Source organism: Silene latifolia, chromosome 8 (genome assembly GCF_048544455.1).
Source record: "Silene latifolia isolate original U9 population chromosome 8, ASM4854445v1, whole genome shotgun sequence".
NCBI classification, from domain to species: domain Eukaryota; kingdom Viridiplantae; phylum Streptophyta; class Magnoliopsida; order Caryophyllales; family Caryophyllaceae; genus Silene; species Silene latifolia.
In genome coordinates, this window is record NC_133533.1 from 97,879,056 (window position 1) to 97,892,332 (window position 13,277).

Below are 13,277 nucleotides of genomic sequence, written 5' to 3' on the forward strand. Positions count from 1 at the left end.
TTCACGGAGGTACGAGTTTACTCGCACGTTGACTCGCACACATGTCAGACTCCTTGGTACGTGTCAGACGGGTCATGTACATGAATAGTTGAAATGTTGCATACATGTACATATGAACATTAGACAATCTTTTGGGACAAAATCAATAAGTAAATTGGCAAGAGTGCACCTGACATTGTTTGTTGAATATCCTTGTGCAGAAATTGCCATACTCCAGCTTGCTCTATAACAAGAGAATCTAAAACCCACTGTGTAATTGCAAGTAATAGCGTAATACTATAAACAGAATCTCATCAACATTGAGCTACAAGTTACAATACAAAAATGAAAAATAAATTGAAAGATAGTACACTAGTTTTCCCCGCACAGTTTACCAGTAACTACGAAAAATAACCTGATTAAAGTCTACGGGAAGCACAGTTGCTAATCATCATCACCAGAAACTTTCTGCTTCTTCCATTTATAGGCAGCCTCCAAAATCCTCAGATTGGTTGTCTGAGTTTCCTCTGGGAAGAGGTAGTCAAAGAACTCTTCAAACCTGTCAAAATTTACAAGAAATAAATACATTTGAAGATAACATTGAACAGATTTCGGCAATTGAGAAAGCCAGAATTGTAAATTCATTTATGCAGCAGCAGGATAAAAGCAGAAAGCATTTGGAACAAGACCCACAGATGACATCACAAAGCACAAGCATGATTCCAGGGTCTATTCAGCTGTGTACCTTTCAGTGCAAACTAACTCTCACCAAATAATACAAGCATTTATCAGGCTGGGACAAGTGCAAATAACGTGAGGTTCAATTATTTGACAATCATGCGGTTAAATTCTCCAACAAAAAAACTAGGGCACCTGAATAAGGACTCATTCTAACCAAATAGCCAGTGCCACTTTGACATGGCAAAGTCATCCGGTCTGAAAACAAGTACACCCTCCACTTAAAATGACTACATTTCCAAATATCACAAGATATAAGAAAGGGAGGGAAGGGTGTCAAATGTGTTGAGCAAACAAGTGGATCGATTGTTGAGATCCCACAGACTTTTGAAAGGGTATTTTGTCTTTTAACAGTCAAAATTAACTACCAATGTGGTGATTTGGTTTGAGTGACAGAAAAAGGAAAATGTGTTAAATCCAATTTATGACGGGTATATTAGGAAGTTGGAGGACATACCCTGCTGGACCATCCTCTGTCATTAGAGGCCGACGCCTCTTGAGTTTCTTAGGCATCTTAGCCTGGACTAAAGCAACATCTCCAAGCTCACCAAAATCTTTCTCCGTGTTCAGCCACTCTTCTAAGAGCATCGCCCTCTCCTCTTTCAACTCAGGAGCAGAAACCCTGTAATGACTGATAGCTCGTTCAAAAACACCTGATACATAGGCAAGGTTATCAGCTAACTGCAAGGTTGAAGAAATATTTATTCACACAAAAGGCAACAACCACCAAAACTCCAAGAAAGTAAAGATCAAACAAGTCAGAAGAAATAGTGCCAGAATAGTTGAAACGTAGCTAGAACTACTTGGATAATTAAAAGCAAGTCTCATTTCAGACGGGTGGTATCCATCTTAAGTTGAGACGGAAAAATTGTGACCATTTTACTATAAAATGTGAACATTTTCTGATAAAAAGTTACCACTAGCTTATTGTTTGAAACTTGAAAGTGACAATTTTAGTATCTTTTTATCATTAAATGACCACTTCTTATTATAAAATGGCGACATTTTTCTCGTCTTAAATTAAGACCGTCTGAAATGAGAATTTGTGAATAATTAAAGGGAAAGAGACGATATATGTAACCAACAGCAATGGAGGGATAAAATGAGCATCAATATACTATTCCACTGTGAGCTCTCCGTCAATCTTTTGCATGACAAAATGTCTAACTGCACATTTAGAAACACGCGAGAGAAATTTTCTAAGACACATACTGTAGCCTACACCAATTGCATCAGATGAGTAATTACCTTTAATATATATACTTCAGAAAGCATGTTATAAAGTTATAATGACATTATCAACCAAGGTTTACCTACACAACAGAAGAGATCACGAGCACAAAACCATTTAAGAGATAACAATTACTTACGTCTAGCATGCTGTGCACACAGTTTCTTTTTCTCGCACAGCATTTCCTGAATTTCCTCATCTGCCATGTCTGGGGCCCCACTATCTTCCATAGCAGTAGCTTCAAACTTAGCATAGCTAATCCACACCTTCAAGTGCTTTGTTCGATCAAGAAGTCTCTCATATAGAGCTCTGGTATTTTCATATTCGCCTTCAGATATCTCGAAATCAATGTATGCCTGTTACAAAGCCTCGGCGTTACAATAAATTCAAACATGTACACATCAAAGCATTGTCTGATTTTCTTACTACAACTCAGTAACATCAATTATTTAAAAAGTTGATACTCTCGTAAGTTTTAGGACTCAAACTAAACATGATATGGGGGTACTGAGTGTGAACAGAGGCTAAAATCAGTACATTCGACAACAACTCATATCAATTGATAAATTACATGGAAAAAAAAAATTGAGCATAAGACTCACAACTACTCAAAAAAACACCCAAGGCTGCCTTTGACAAGCTGTTTACACAAGAAGCAGCTAAAGAGGCACACTAGAGTGCAATTTTCATATTTTTCCTTTTACGTATTTTGTTATGCATTTCCCTTTGCTCCAATATACCCAACTCTTTTACTTCACATGTCAATCCTCTTCAAAATACAAAATTATGGTACCGTTGCACAAAAATAAATTTTAAAAACAAATTTGTGTGCAACAAAAAGTGTCTAGTCATTTAGTGTGCATGACTTTCACACCTTCGCCTCACGACTTGCACCTACTTGCTTCGGAGCACCTTTATAGCTACATTTGTCTATAAGGTAGGTGAGCTTTATATTTATATAATTCACAACATAAATCACTTCCAAAAACAGGATTCCTGTAGTTACCTTCCACAACAATTCGGGCATATCTAATGCAGGTTGGGCAATCGCAAGTTCATAAATAGCCCTCGCTCTATCCGTCTCACACAAAGATCTCTCTAGCTCAGCATATTTAGTCCACGCATAGCAGTTTTCTGGCGACCAATCTAGATATTTTTCATAAAGTTTTCTGCACCGGTCAATGTTTCCCAATTGCAACTCTATTTCAATGTACTTCTTGAATATCTGTCAACCAATAGCAATTGTTAGAGCATGTAAAGATAAAATTAATTTAAAAGTTACTAGTTAGATAACTCAGAAATCAGAATTAACCTTATCTTTTGGAGCCCTTCCTATCGCATTGCCCAATATCTGTCGGGCACCATTGAGATTTAATTGTCGTATCTCAAATTGAGCTGCCAACAGCCAGATCTTTGCAAATGAGAATTTGTCATGAGGAATTAACTTAAGACATTCCCTGAAAAAATGAAACAGCAAATGTTACAGCAAAAGGTACAAAGAAGTTGAGATATGACACCCAGAAATCAATATATTACTGAACCACTCAATCTTACCCTTATTATAGATATACAGAATTTAAAGAATAAGAAAAGACAGACCATGATGATACCAAGATTAGTTAATACTTCCTCCGTTCCATATGATAGTTTACGTTTGCTTTATGCACGTATGCCAATGCTTGTTTTATTTTGTTCATATCTTTAGTTACATATCATTAAAAATTATAAAAATTTGATATTCATAATGCACTCGGTAAGACGATTTAAACATGCAAATGAGTATTTGTCATGAGGAATTAACTTAAGACATTCCCTGAAAAAATGAAACAGCAAATGTTACAGCAAAAGGTACAAAGAAGTTGAGATATGACACCCAGAAATCAATATATTACTGAACCACTCAATCTTACCCTTATTATAGATATACAGAATTTAAAGAATAAGAAAAGACAGACCATGATGATACCAAGATTAGTTAATACTTCGTAAGACATAGATGGCACATTGCACGCTAACATCAAATTCCGCATACAGTTAACAGGTCAAGAGCTAACGGACCAAGCCAAGAGTAGGAGCTTAAAAGAGCTACAATTCTACAAACAATTTAGTCAAAAAACCCAGAAAAAAACTGGAAGCCAAATTTGAAAAAATCTAGCCAATCAATGTAATGTGATATACATGGCGTCAACAATCTTACTTGGCTGATCAATTGTACCCAAAACTAAACAAACTAAGCCGGACCAGTGAAATGACAATTGAAACTACAATATTACAAGGAACAATTCCATGAAAATTCTGTTTTCCATGGAAAGATGTTTGAGGAAGATGCAAGCATGCATTACATTGCAGTGCAAAAAAGCAATAAAGAAAGCGTAAATGCTATGTTCTCAATAAATTACCTGTATACTTCTCTTGTTCGTTCCATATCCTCAGCCTCAAGTTCCTCATACAAAGCGTAATTGATCCTAGGAATCATTCAGAAGAGAGTGAGAAATTGCACGGGTTACTGAATCAAATAAAGAGATTCCAGTAAACATAACTGACATTTAAACACAATTAAGGGTACAGTTTCTATATTCAAACTTTCGACTTTCGAGTCCCTATTTGAATCTACTGCTTACAAGCAAGCACTATACTGTTGAGTTGCGCAATGACAAAATCTTAAGAGTTATGAAGTTCCTAATTACTTCCAAATGACATAAAATCTTAAGAGTTATGCAATTATGAAGTTCCTAATTACTTCCACAAGCACAACATGAGAAAACCACCCACTGGCCCATTAGTTGTCAATTAATGAATGTGACAGGGGGCTCATAGTTTGATACAACGAAGAGGAATATGGTTTATATCAAAACATCAATACTTACCACAAGTAAATGTAACGTTGCCAGTAGCGCTTCTCCTCGGCCGGAGGAACATTCGCTATCGCTCGTTCATATACTTCCCTAACTCTCTCTTTGATACCCACACTTTCCTCTAATCGAATGTAATCAAACCAGTTGTCATAGTTAAGGGGATTTTTCCTAACCTCGTCTTCATATTGAAATCTCCTTTTCCCCACTATGGCATCATCAATCCCCTCTTTATCCCCGTATTGCTTCTCAAATGCAACAAACTTCTTATAAACTTCCTCAGCTCGTCCTTTAGGTATATGATCCAACGCAAATTTATAGATGCACCGAGCACGATCTGTCTCCTTGCACTTTTCCTCAAACTCGGCAAACGCCACAAACAGCAGCTCAGCTTCTTCATCATCAGCCAATATGTCTACAGCTCTCTCATAGCAATTTCTGGCTCGGGCAATGTCCCCATTTTTCATTTCGAATTTTGCAAATCGAATCCACGACCCAACTTTTGGGTGACACTGTACAAACCTCTCATATATTCCTCGGGCACGATCGATCTCATTGTAACGTAGCTCAAACTTAATGAAAGACAGCCACCCCTGTTGATCAGGCTGCCATTGCATCCATCTTTCAAAAACTTGTCTAGCACCAGCCACATTACCAAGCATCTCTTCCATATGAATGTACTTATACCACAACTGATCTATTCTTGGCAAATACGAGACGGCACGGTCCCACACATTCCTAGCATGGTTCACATTCTTATTCTTCATCTCCATTTCAGCATATTTCAGCCACAATGTATGATTCCTATAATCAACGTCCAACGCTCTCTCCCAAACAGACCGAGCACGCTTAAAGTCCATCTGCGACTCCTCCCATTTGGCATACTTAACCCACACCCCTGTATTCCATCTCACCCTACGAATCAAATCCTCATACTCCTTACGCTTCCTCAGACGGTAGTCCGCAAGCTCAGTGGAATCAGTGATCTTTTGCTTAGGAGGGCGGATTTCAGCCTCTTGTCGCTCACGTGCTTCCCTCAAGATTTGTTCAGCGGTAATTTGGATGGAAGCAGGGGTCTTGTTCTTGACCCGTGTTGCCCGTGGTAGTTTTACTTCAGTGTCTCTCTTTGTCAGGTACCCTAGTTCAGGGTCCGACTCCTTGTACGAACCCATTGTTTACTTAAAACTGGACAACCTATCAATCTAAAAAAAGCAAAAATGACTCCAAATTAGCTTAAATTCAAAAGGCTTAAACGATACAATATACCATAAAACTCAAAACTCGCGAAACAAGAACACGGGTTTAGATGAAATCAATAGGATGCTTAACGAATTCTACAAGTAAAGCAATGAACATACCTACATTCATACTAACATACAGTTTATCATACCAATACGGCAATACCTAATTAATTGCTAATCTGGCAAACTGCATAACTAGTGTTTGTAATCCAATGAGGATTTGATTTGATTGAAATTGCTTGAATTGAAGTGCTAGAAATTCAATTTGAGTATTTGGGGGGAAATCATAATATTTGAGCAGAAATAAATCAGAGGCCGTAATTAACTGAGATTACTCTGAAGAGAAGTAAGAGAGGGAAGAAATACATACCTGAATTTGAATTGGAGTTGAATCGAATTGAATTAGGGTTGCGCAATTTGGCGCTAGGTTTGAGAAATAATTTGGGGATTTTATTTAGTTTGAGGAAAGTACAAGAGGAGGACTGCAGATAGCCGACTTTATTATTTGTAAGTTTTTTTTTTTTTTTGAAATCCAAAAAATGGGTTCTCCTATACTCCCTCATATTCACTATATTCTTCCCCCTTTCCTTTTTGCACAAGAAATAAGAAAGTGAATTTGGACCACACAAAACACACTACCACATGCAATTTAATTTGGATCACACAAATCAACCCAAAAAAGGAAATAGGGAAGAAAACCCGAATAATACGAATAAGAAAATAGGGAAAAAATATAGTGAATAAGAGGGAGTATATCAAGATCAGCACTAACAAAGTTTTGAGCCGAGCGAGGTAACTCTCCGACCCATATCTTCCTACAAAGATGCATCAAACCCCAATGAGCAAGTTCGTGCCCCACTCTATTGAAGTTTCTGCTCACAAACGACCAAACAATACAATCAAAAAAGTTATAAAAGAGATAAATATCATCTAAAACCAAATGAAAATCACTCCATCTAGTCGACTTTGCCTTCAACGCGTCAATCAAACTCTTGCAATCGCTTTCAACTTCAATCTTCTTATACCCTTGTCTTCTCGCTTCTTCAATGTCAGCCAAAACCGCTTCCGCTTCTGCCACTCTTGGTTCCACAACTCCACCCCATCTCACCGTCAAACCCCACACCACATTACCTTCACTATCACGGCAAACCACACCAAACCCCGTTCCCCATCCCTCTTTCACCCCCGCATCCACATTTAATTTGACCCACCCTTCTCTCGACTTCCTCAATCCCGTCACCACAGTTACTGGAGCACACCGACCTCCACCCTCATTGCTACCTTGTTCATATCCACCCCCTCTTGTTCAAAACCCACCAATTCCTCGCTTCCCACATCGCCCAACACCCCCATAATAAAAGTATATATCTCGCTATCCTCTAACTCCCTCCACACTTCCTCCACCCACTCCCTCACCCGCTCAAACCCATCAACCACCTTCACTTCAAGACCCAACCTATCCCATAGCCCTCCCGCCCACCCACATCCCCTCACGAGGTGAAGACAAGTCTCCACTTCGCTACAACAGACCGGACAAACAACATCCATAGCACGGACTCGGGACGCAAGGTTCCATTTAGTAGCAATAGCCTCGTTGCAGAATTGCCAAAAGAAAACTTTCGCCTTGGGTAAAACATTAGCCTTCCAGATTCGGTTCCACAACATTTTCTCCTTTACATTATCCTACGATCCAGCTTCCTCCTCTCCTCTTCTATTGAGTGCTTGGTATGCAGTTTTAACTGAGTATTCACCGTCTTTCTCCAACTCCCATATCCATGTATCATTCGGCTTAGAAGAACTGAGCCGAATATTTAGAATTCGGTCCTGCTCAAAAGGGAGAAAAAATTGTCGTACCTTATGAGTGTCCCATCCAACACCATTCGCAAGACACAAATCCGCAACCACTATATTCGGGTTCGCGTCACACCTAGGGGAAAGCACCATTCGAGTCTGCGTACCCGGCACCCACGGATCGACCCACACCCTGGTGCTCAAGCCATCACCAATCCGCCACCTAATACCCAAACGAAGAACCTCTTTAGCTTACCAAATACCTCTCCAAGTGTAACTTGGGTTAGTTCCAGGTCAGCTGACATAAAGCCTCCATTCGGAAAATATTTTCCTCCAAGAATCCGGGCCATAAGACTCGATCTATGAGTGAGTAACCTCCATGCCTGCTTCCCAAGAAGAGCCATATTAAACTGGTGAAAATCCCAAAATCCTAGCCCCCCAAGCATTTCGGTTTACATATCCTCGACCAAAAAACCCATGGTATTTTACCCTTTCCATTAGATGACCCCCACCAAAAGCGAGAAACAAGCGAGCGAAGTTCATCACAAAAATTAGCCGGGAGTTTGAAGACGCTCATCGCATAGGCCGGGATTGATTGAGCCACAGCCTTTATCAATAGTTCCCTACCCGCCTTCGAAAACAACTGACCCCGCCATCCTTGTAAATTTTTACACAGCTTGCCCCGAATCACCTCAGCCACCACCTTCCTAGAATGGCTCACTACAGTTGGGAGCCCGAGGTATCGTTTCTGCACATCAACAACCTGGATCCCAAGACAATTCGCCACATCCCTTCGATCCCTTTCTCTCGTACCCCGACTAAAAGAGGTCGTAGTCTTATCAAAATTCACCACTTGACCCGATGCTAATTCATAATCCGAGAGAATCCGCTTCACATGGTTAGCTTCCATCAAATTAGCTTTAGCAAAAAAGATGCTATCATCCGCAAATAAAAGATGTGAAACAGAAGGGGTAGAGGGGGCAATACTAATACCATGTAAAGACCCATTTTCCACTGCTTTCCTCATTAAACCCGACAAGACTTCATCACACAAGATAAATAAATAAGGAGAAAGAGGGTCACCTTGTCGCAGCACCCGTTCTGGACGAAAGACATCCGTAGGTGTCCCATTCACCAGGACCGAAAAGGAAACCGACGAAACACAGTGCATAACTCTATCAACCCACCTCAACTCAAAACCCATTCTCCTAAGCACCCTTTCTAAGAAGCTCCATTCCACCAGATCATAGGCTTTAGACATGTCTAGTTTTATCGCCATGTGACCATTCTTATTCCTAGAATTTTTCATGTGATGGAAAAGCTCGAAAGCGACTAAAATATTATCAGTTATAAGTCTCCCCGGGGTGAAAGCACTTTGATTTTCCGAAACAATATCCCCTAAGAATAATTTTAGCCGATTTGCAAGCACTTTAGACACCAACTTATAGATTACATTACACAAACTTATGGGTCGGAATTCGGTCATTTTATCCGGGCCTTTTTTCTTAGGTATAAGAACTATATATGTTTTATTAATATCATCAGGAATAGGGGCTCCCCTCAAAATACCCAAGACAGTTCTAACCACCGCTTTGCCGACAATATGCCAATAAGTTTGAAAAAATAAACCATTCATACCGTCCGGTCCAGGAGCCTTCAGCGGATGCATCCGGTTCAGCGCCAATTCCACCTCTTCGACACTGTATTCACCTCTTAAAAAATTATTCATTCTATCCGTCACCCGTCCCTCAACCACATCAAGAAGGTGTTCAAAATCCCTAGGCTGCCCAGACTCAAAAAGGTTCGAAAAATATCCACGAGCAACTCCCGAAATCGCATCAAATCCCTTGTGTACACGTCCGTCATCATCAGCCAGTTTCTCAATATGATTCCTTTGTTTTCTTTGACTCGCTTTTCGGTGAAAATATTTGGTATTTCTATCTCCTTCCTTGAGCCACATGGCCCTCGATCGTTGCTTCCAAAATATTTCTTCTTGTTTCAATAAGTCGGCTATCTCCTTCAGCAACCTTCTCCTTTCCCTAACAACCCCTCTAGATCGACTCCCCTCATTCAAGACTTTTAATCTCCTTCGCTTTCTATTAATGTCCCGCATAATTTTACCGATGCTTGTTTCTTTCCATTTTTGCAGGCCCTCAGCACAATGAGCTAACATACCCACCACGTCCACCCCCTCGTCCCATGTATTTCGAATTGTATCCTCACAACCCTCCTCTCCTACCCAAATTTGCTCAAACCGAAAGAGCCGCTGACCCCGCGACTCCCTTTCATCCCTCCTATTTAGAAGCAGCTTAATAGGGGCATGGTCCGACCACTCCCTATCGAGATGAATAAGTTTGGCTCTCGGAAAAGAATTAGACCAAGCTTCATTACATAGGGCTCGATCCAGACGACTCTGACGGTTATCCTCCTCCGCTTGACCATTATCATAAGTAAAAGCATAACCCTAAATATCCACATCATGTCGACCACAATCATCAATAGCTTCTCTAAAATTATTCATTTGCCATTGGGCACGAGAACCACCTTTCATTTCCATCACAAAAAGAATCTCGTTAAAGTCTTCTATACACACCCACGAGTCACTAGACTGAGCGCCTAATTCCCTAAGTAACTCCCAAGAAAGGTATCTATCAGCTACCATCGGCCAGCCATAAAAGTCCGTCACACGCCACACCCCACTCTCATCATGAATATCGAAATCCATATGGTGCATCGACGCAGACCTAAACACAAATCTAACATGTTTTTTCCACATGAAAGCAATCCCCCCTAATCTCCCAGCACAATCCACCTCCATGCTATCATAATCGTCCAAACACGTACGCACTCTCCTAAATTCTTCTCCGCTCAATTTAGTCTCAGAGAGAAAGACTAGAGCGGGGGCCTCTTTCCGTAATAAATTACGGAATCCGCCTACTGTAGCCGGGTTGCCCAACCCCCTGCAGTTAAGGCTTAAGAGATTCATTGGGCCCGGCGGGGTTGGACACTCCCAACCTCCGCCTCAGATGAACATACATCCATGATTTTCTGACATTTATTACCACCCACAGCCTCGTTCTCCTCGTCATTGTCACGACCTCTCTTATCACCAAGAATTATCGTCTCCCTTAGCTGATGACACACTAGACCACCATATTTTTCGCTCATACCCCCTCCCCTAGCCATCCTATTCTATGTCGACAAGGCATTAGGTCCTTGTTCCCTCCCCTTATTCCCTACCATACTCTCCCTCCCATGCTACTATCACCATCCTTCCTCACTCCCTGCAACTCTTGTTCCCCTATCCCTTCTACCATCCCCTTCTCCTTATCCTCCCCTCCTTCCATCACCATCTCTCGTACCTCCTCTCCTCCATCATTACGGACTCCACCCTCCCTCTCAACGACAATACGCCCCTGTTTCAAACCTTCAAACCCACCGCGTTTAGCTCAAGTCTTGAGCGAAATCTCTTGTAGCTTAACAATCATACTAGATATAGCATCTTCCTCACGCTTCTTGTACTCTTTTTCAAACACCTCCCCCAATGATCGAGCACTTTTACCACTCCCATCAGCCACTGTTTTAGTCGTACGCTATGGTGACGCCCTCAAACTATCATCAAACCGTAGCTCACCCTCCTCATATGGGCCATCTTCACAATCCTTTTCGCCACGCCCTAAAGTGCCACAACCATAGCAAAAGATCTGTATACGTTCATATTTGACTTTGAATTCCACCAATTCCCCAGTTGTCATACGAATACCCACCTTAGCCTTAAAATATTTACGGACGTCATGAATAATTCTAATACGAACAGCCTTTTCAATCTCCGGAGAGGGAGCTTCATCTACCTCCACAAATTGCCCTAGTTGCATTCCAATTTTTCGCAAATTCTCCATATTAGAACGACCTCGAATAGGCAAGTCATAAACCCTAGCCCATAGTGGAACATGGAACAAGGGCGTGTCAGAAATCTTTCCATCGCAAATTGGGTCATCAAAGCACCATACAAATTTATCGAAGTGCCATGGTTGGCCTTCGACGACTCAGGTTTTATCTTTCTCGGAATCGTACTTAAAAACAAAAATCTTATTCTTGGCATCGATTAGGTTTCCCAGTGTCTTACCTTTCAAATTCCAAAGGTGTATCATCGTGTCAATTGCCGCCTTTGCATTAACAGCTTTCGATGACCAAATCCGCCCCACTAGAATGAATTCACCCTTCTTACTCCCTTCCGCATTATCCCCAACATCCCATGTGAATTCTCCTCCTTCATCGATAACCTCTTTTCCTACCCTATGATGCTCCTCACTATGGACACTCATAATTGATCAGATGTAGAAAACAGAACAAGGAAATAAAGCAAAAATCCACGAGAGAAGTGTAAAATCTGCCTTCAAAAATAAGGAAAACCTAAAGACGAATTTTAGACGGAGGCTTTCATCGGAACCCTAGAGAGAGGTTGAGGGAACGGGTAATTTTATTATTTGTAGGTTTTAGTTATACGGAGTAGTTGCTTTTTGAATCATCATTTGATATAGTACATCAGATGGTATAGTTATGATATAGTTTTTTAATATTAAGATAAAGTTTTTTATTTTTAATTTATAAATTTTGAGTTTTATTATAAAGTTTTTGAGTTCATTTACTTGAACATTATTCTCAAAAAATTACATTATAACTCAAAAAAATTACATATAAGCTTAGAAAAAATTGATTATTGACGTAAAACTAAAATGTAATTATAAACTCTATAGAACTCAAAAAAAAAAACACAAAAACTCATTAAGTGTTAGTAGTACATCTGATGTACAGTCCTTTTTCTCATCTATTACGTGTAATATTATTATGGTTGTCCGGACTACTTAAATATTCCATTTAAAATTATTTGTATTAGAGTATGTTTGGCCTAATTTTCTAAAACTGAATTTTGTTGATTTTCTATAAAGTTTTTCAAAAGCACGGTGTTTACTTGGTACTTCTATTTTTAAGGACAAAAACATATTTTTTGAGCTTTTAAGAAACTATTTCCAACTTTTAAAGATTGTGTGTTTGGTCAATTAGTATCTTTTTACCAAAAAACATTTTAAAAAGTTAGGCCAAATACACATAAAATATACTCCCTCCGTCCCGGTCAATTGTTATCCTTTTGTTTTGGCACAAAGATCTAGGAAAGAGAAATGAGTCAATTACTAAATGACAAATGGAACAAATTGAGTGTGAATGATCAAATTGTTCATCAACTTCATTCTTAAAATAGAAAGGACAACAACTCACTAAGACACCCCAATGTGAAAAAAGGACAACAAATGACCGAGACAGAGGGAGTAATTGACTTGACTTGTCTAGTAGAAATAATGTAATTTCTATTTTTGCACACTGATCGGTGGTATTTATCGATTAACTAGGGTTTTATACTCGGTTATTAAATAAAGCGACTTTTAT

General features: G+C 39.8%; 2 protein-coding genes across 3 annotated transcripts; both read right to left on the bottom strand.

Moving 5' to 3' along the window:
- Positions 1-231: 231 nt before the first annotated feature.
- Positions 232-6,502, bottom strand: LOC141597098 (uncharacterized). 2 transcript variants are annotated; one of them, XM_074417446.1, is made up of 8 exons: positions 6,412-6,502; positions 4,816-6,002; positions 4,348-4,413; positions 3,261-3,405; positions 2,955-3,173; positions 2,088-2,304; positions 1,175-1,370; positions 232-538 (listed from the first exon to the last, which is right to left on the bottom strand). In XM_074417446.1, the coding sequence occupies exons 2-8, from the start codon at positions 5,970-5,972 to the stop codon at positions 424-426; spliced, it is 2,115 nt and encodes a 704-aa protein (XP_074273547.1). In that variant the 5' UTR covers positions 5,973-6,002; positions 6,412-6,502; the 3' UTR covers positions 232-423. The 2 variants fall into 2 exon arrangements, with proteins under 2 accessions (XP_074273547.1, XP_074273548.1); XM_074417447.1 differs by lacking the exons at positions 232-538; positions 1,175-1,370; positions 2,088-2,304; positions 2,955-3,173; positions 3,261-3,405 and adding an exon at positions 3,656-3,761.
- A 1,222-nt stretch (positions 6,503-7,724) lies between these two features.
- On the bottom strand, positions 7,725-10,818 carry LOC141595569 (uncharacterized). The gene is made up of 3 exons (XM_074415537.1): positions 10,426-10,818; positions 8,524-10,296; positions 7,725-7,865 (listed from the first exon to the last, which is right to left on the bottom strand). The coding sequence occupies exons 1-3, from the start codon at positions 10,816-10,818 to the stop codon at positions 7,725-7,727; spliced, it is 2,307 nt and encodes a 768-aa protein (XP_074271638.1).
- Positions 10,819-13,277: the final 2,459 nt, after the last annotated feature.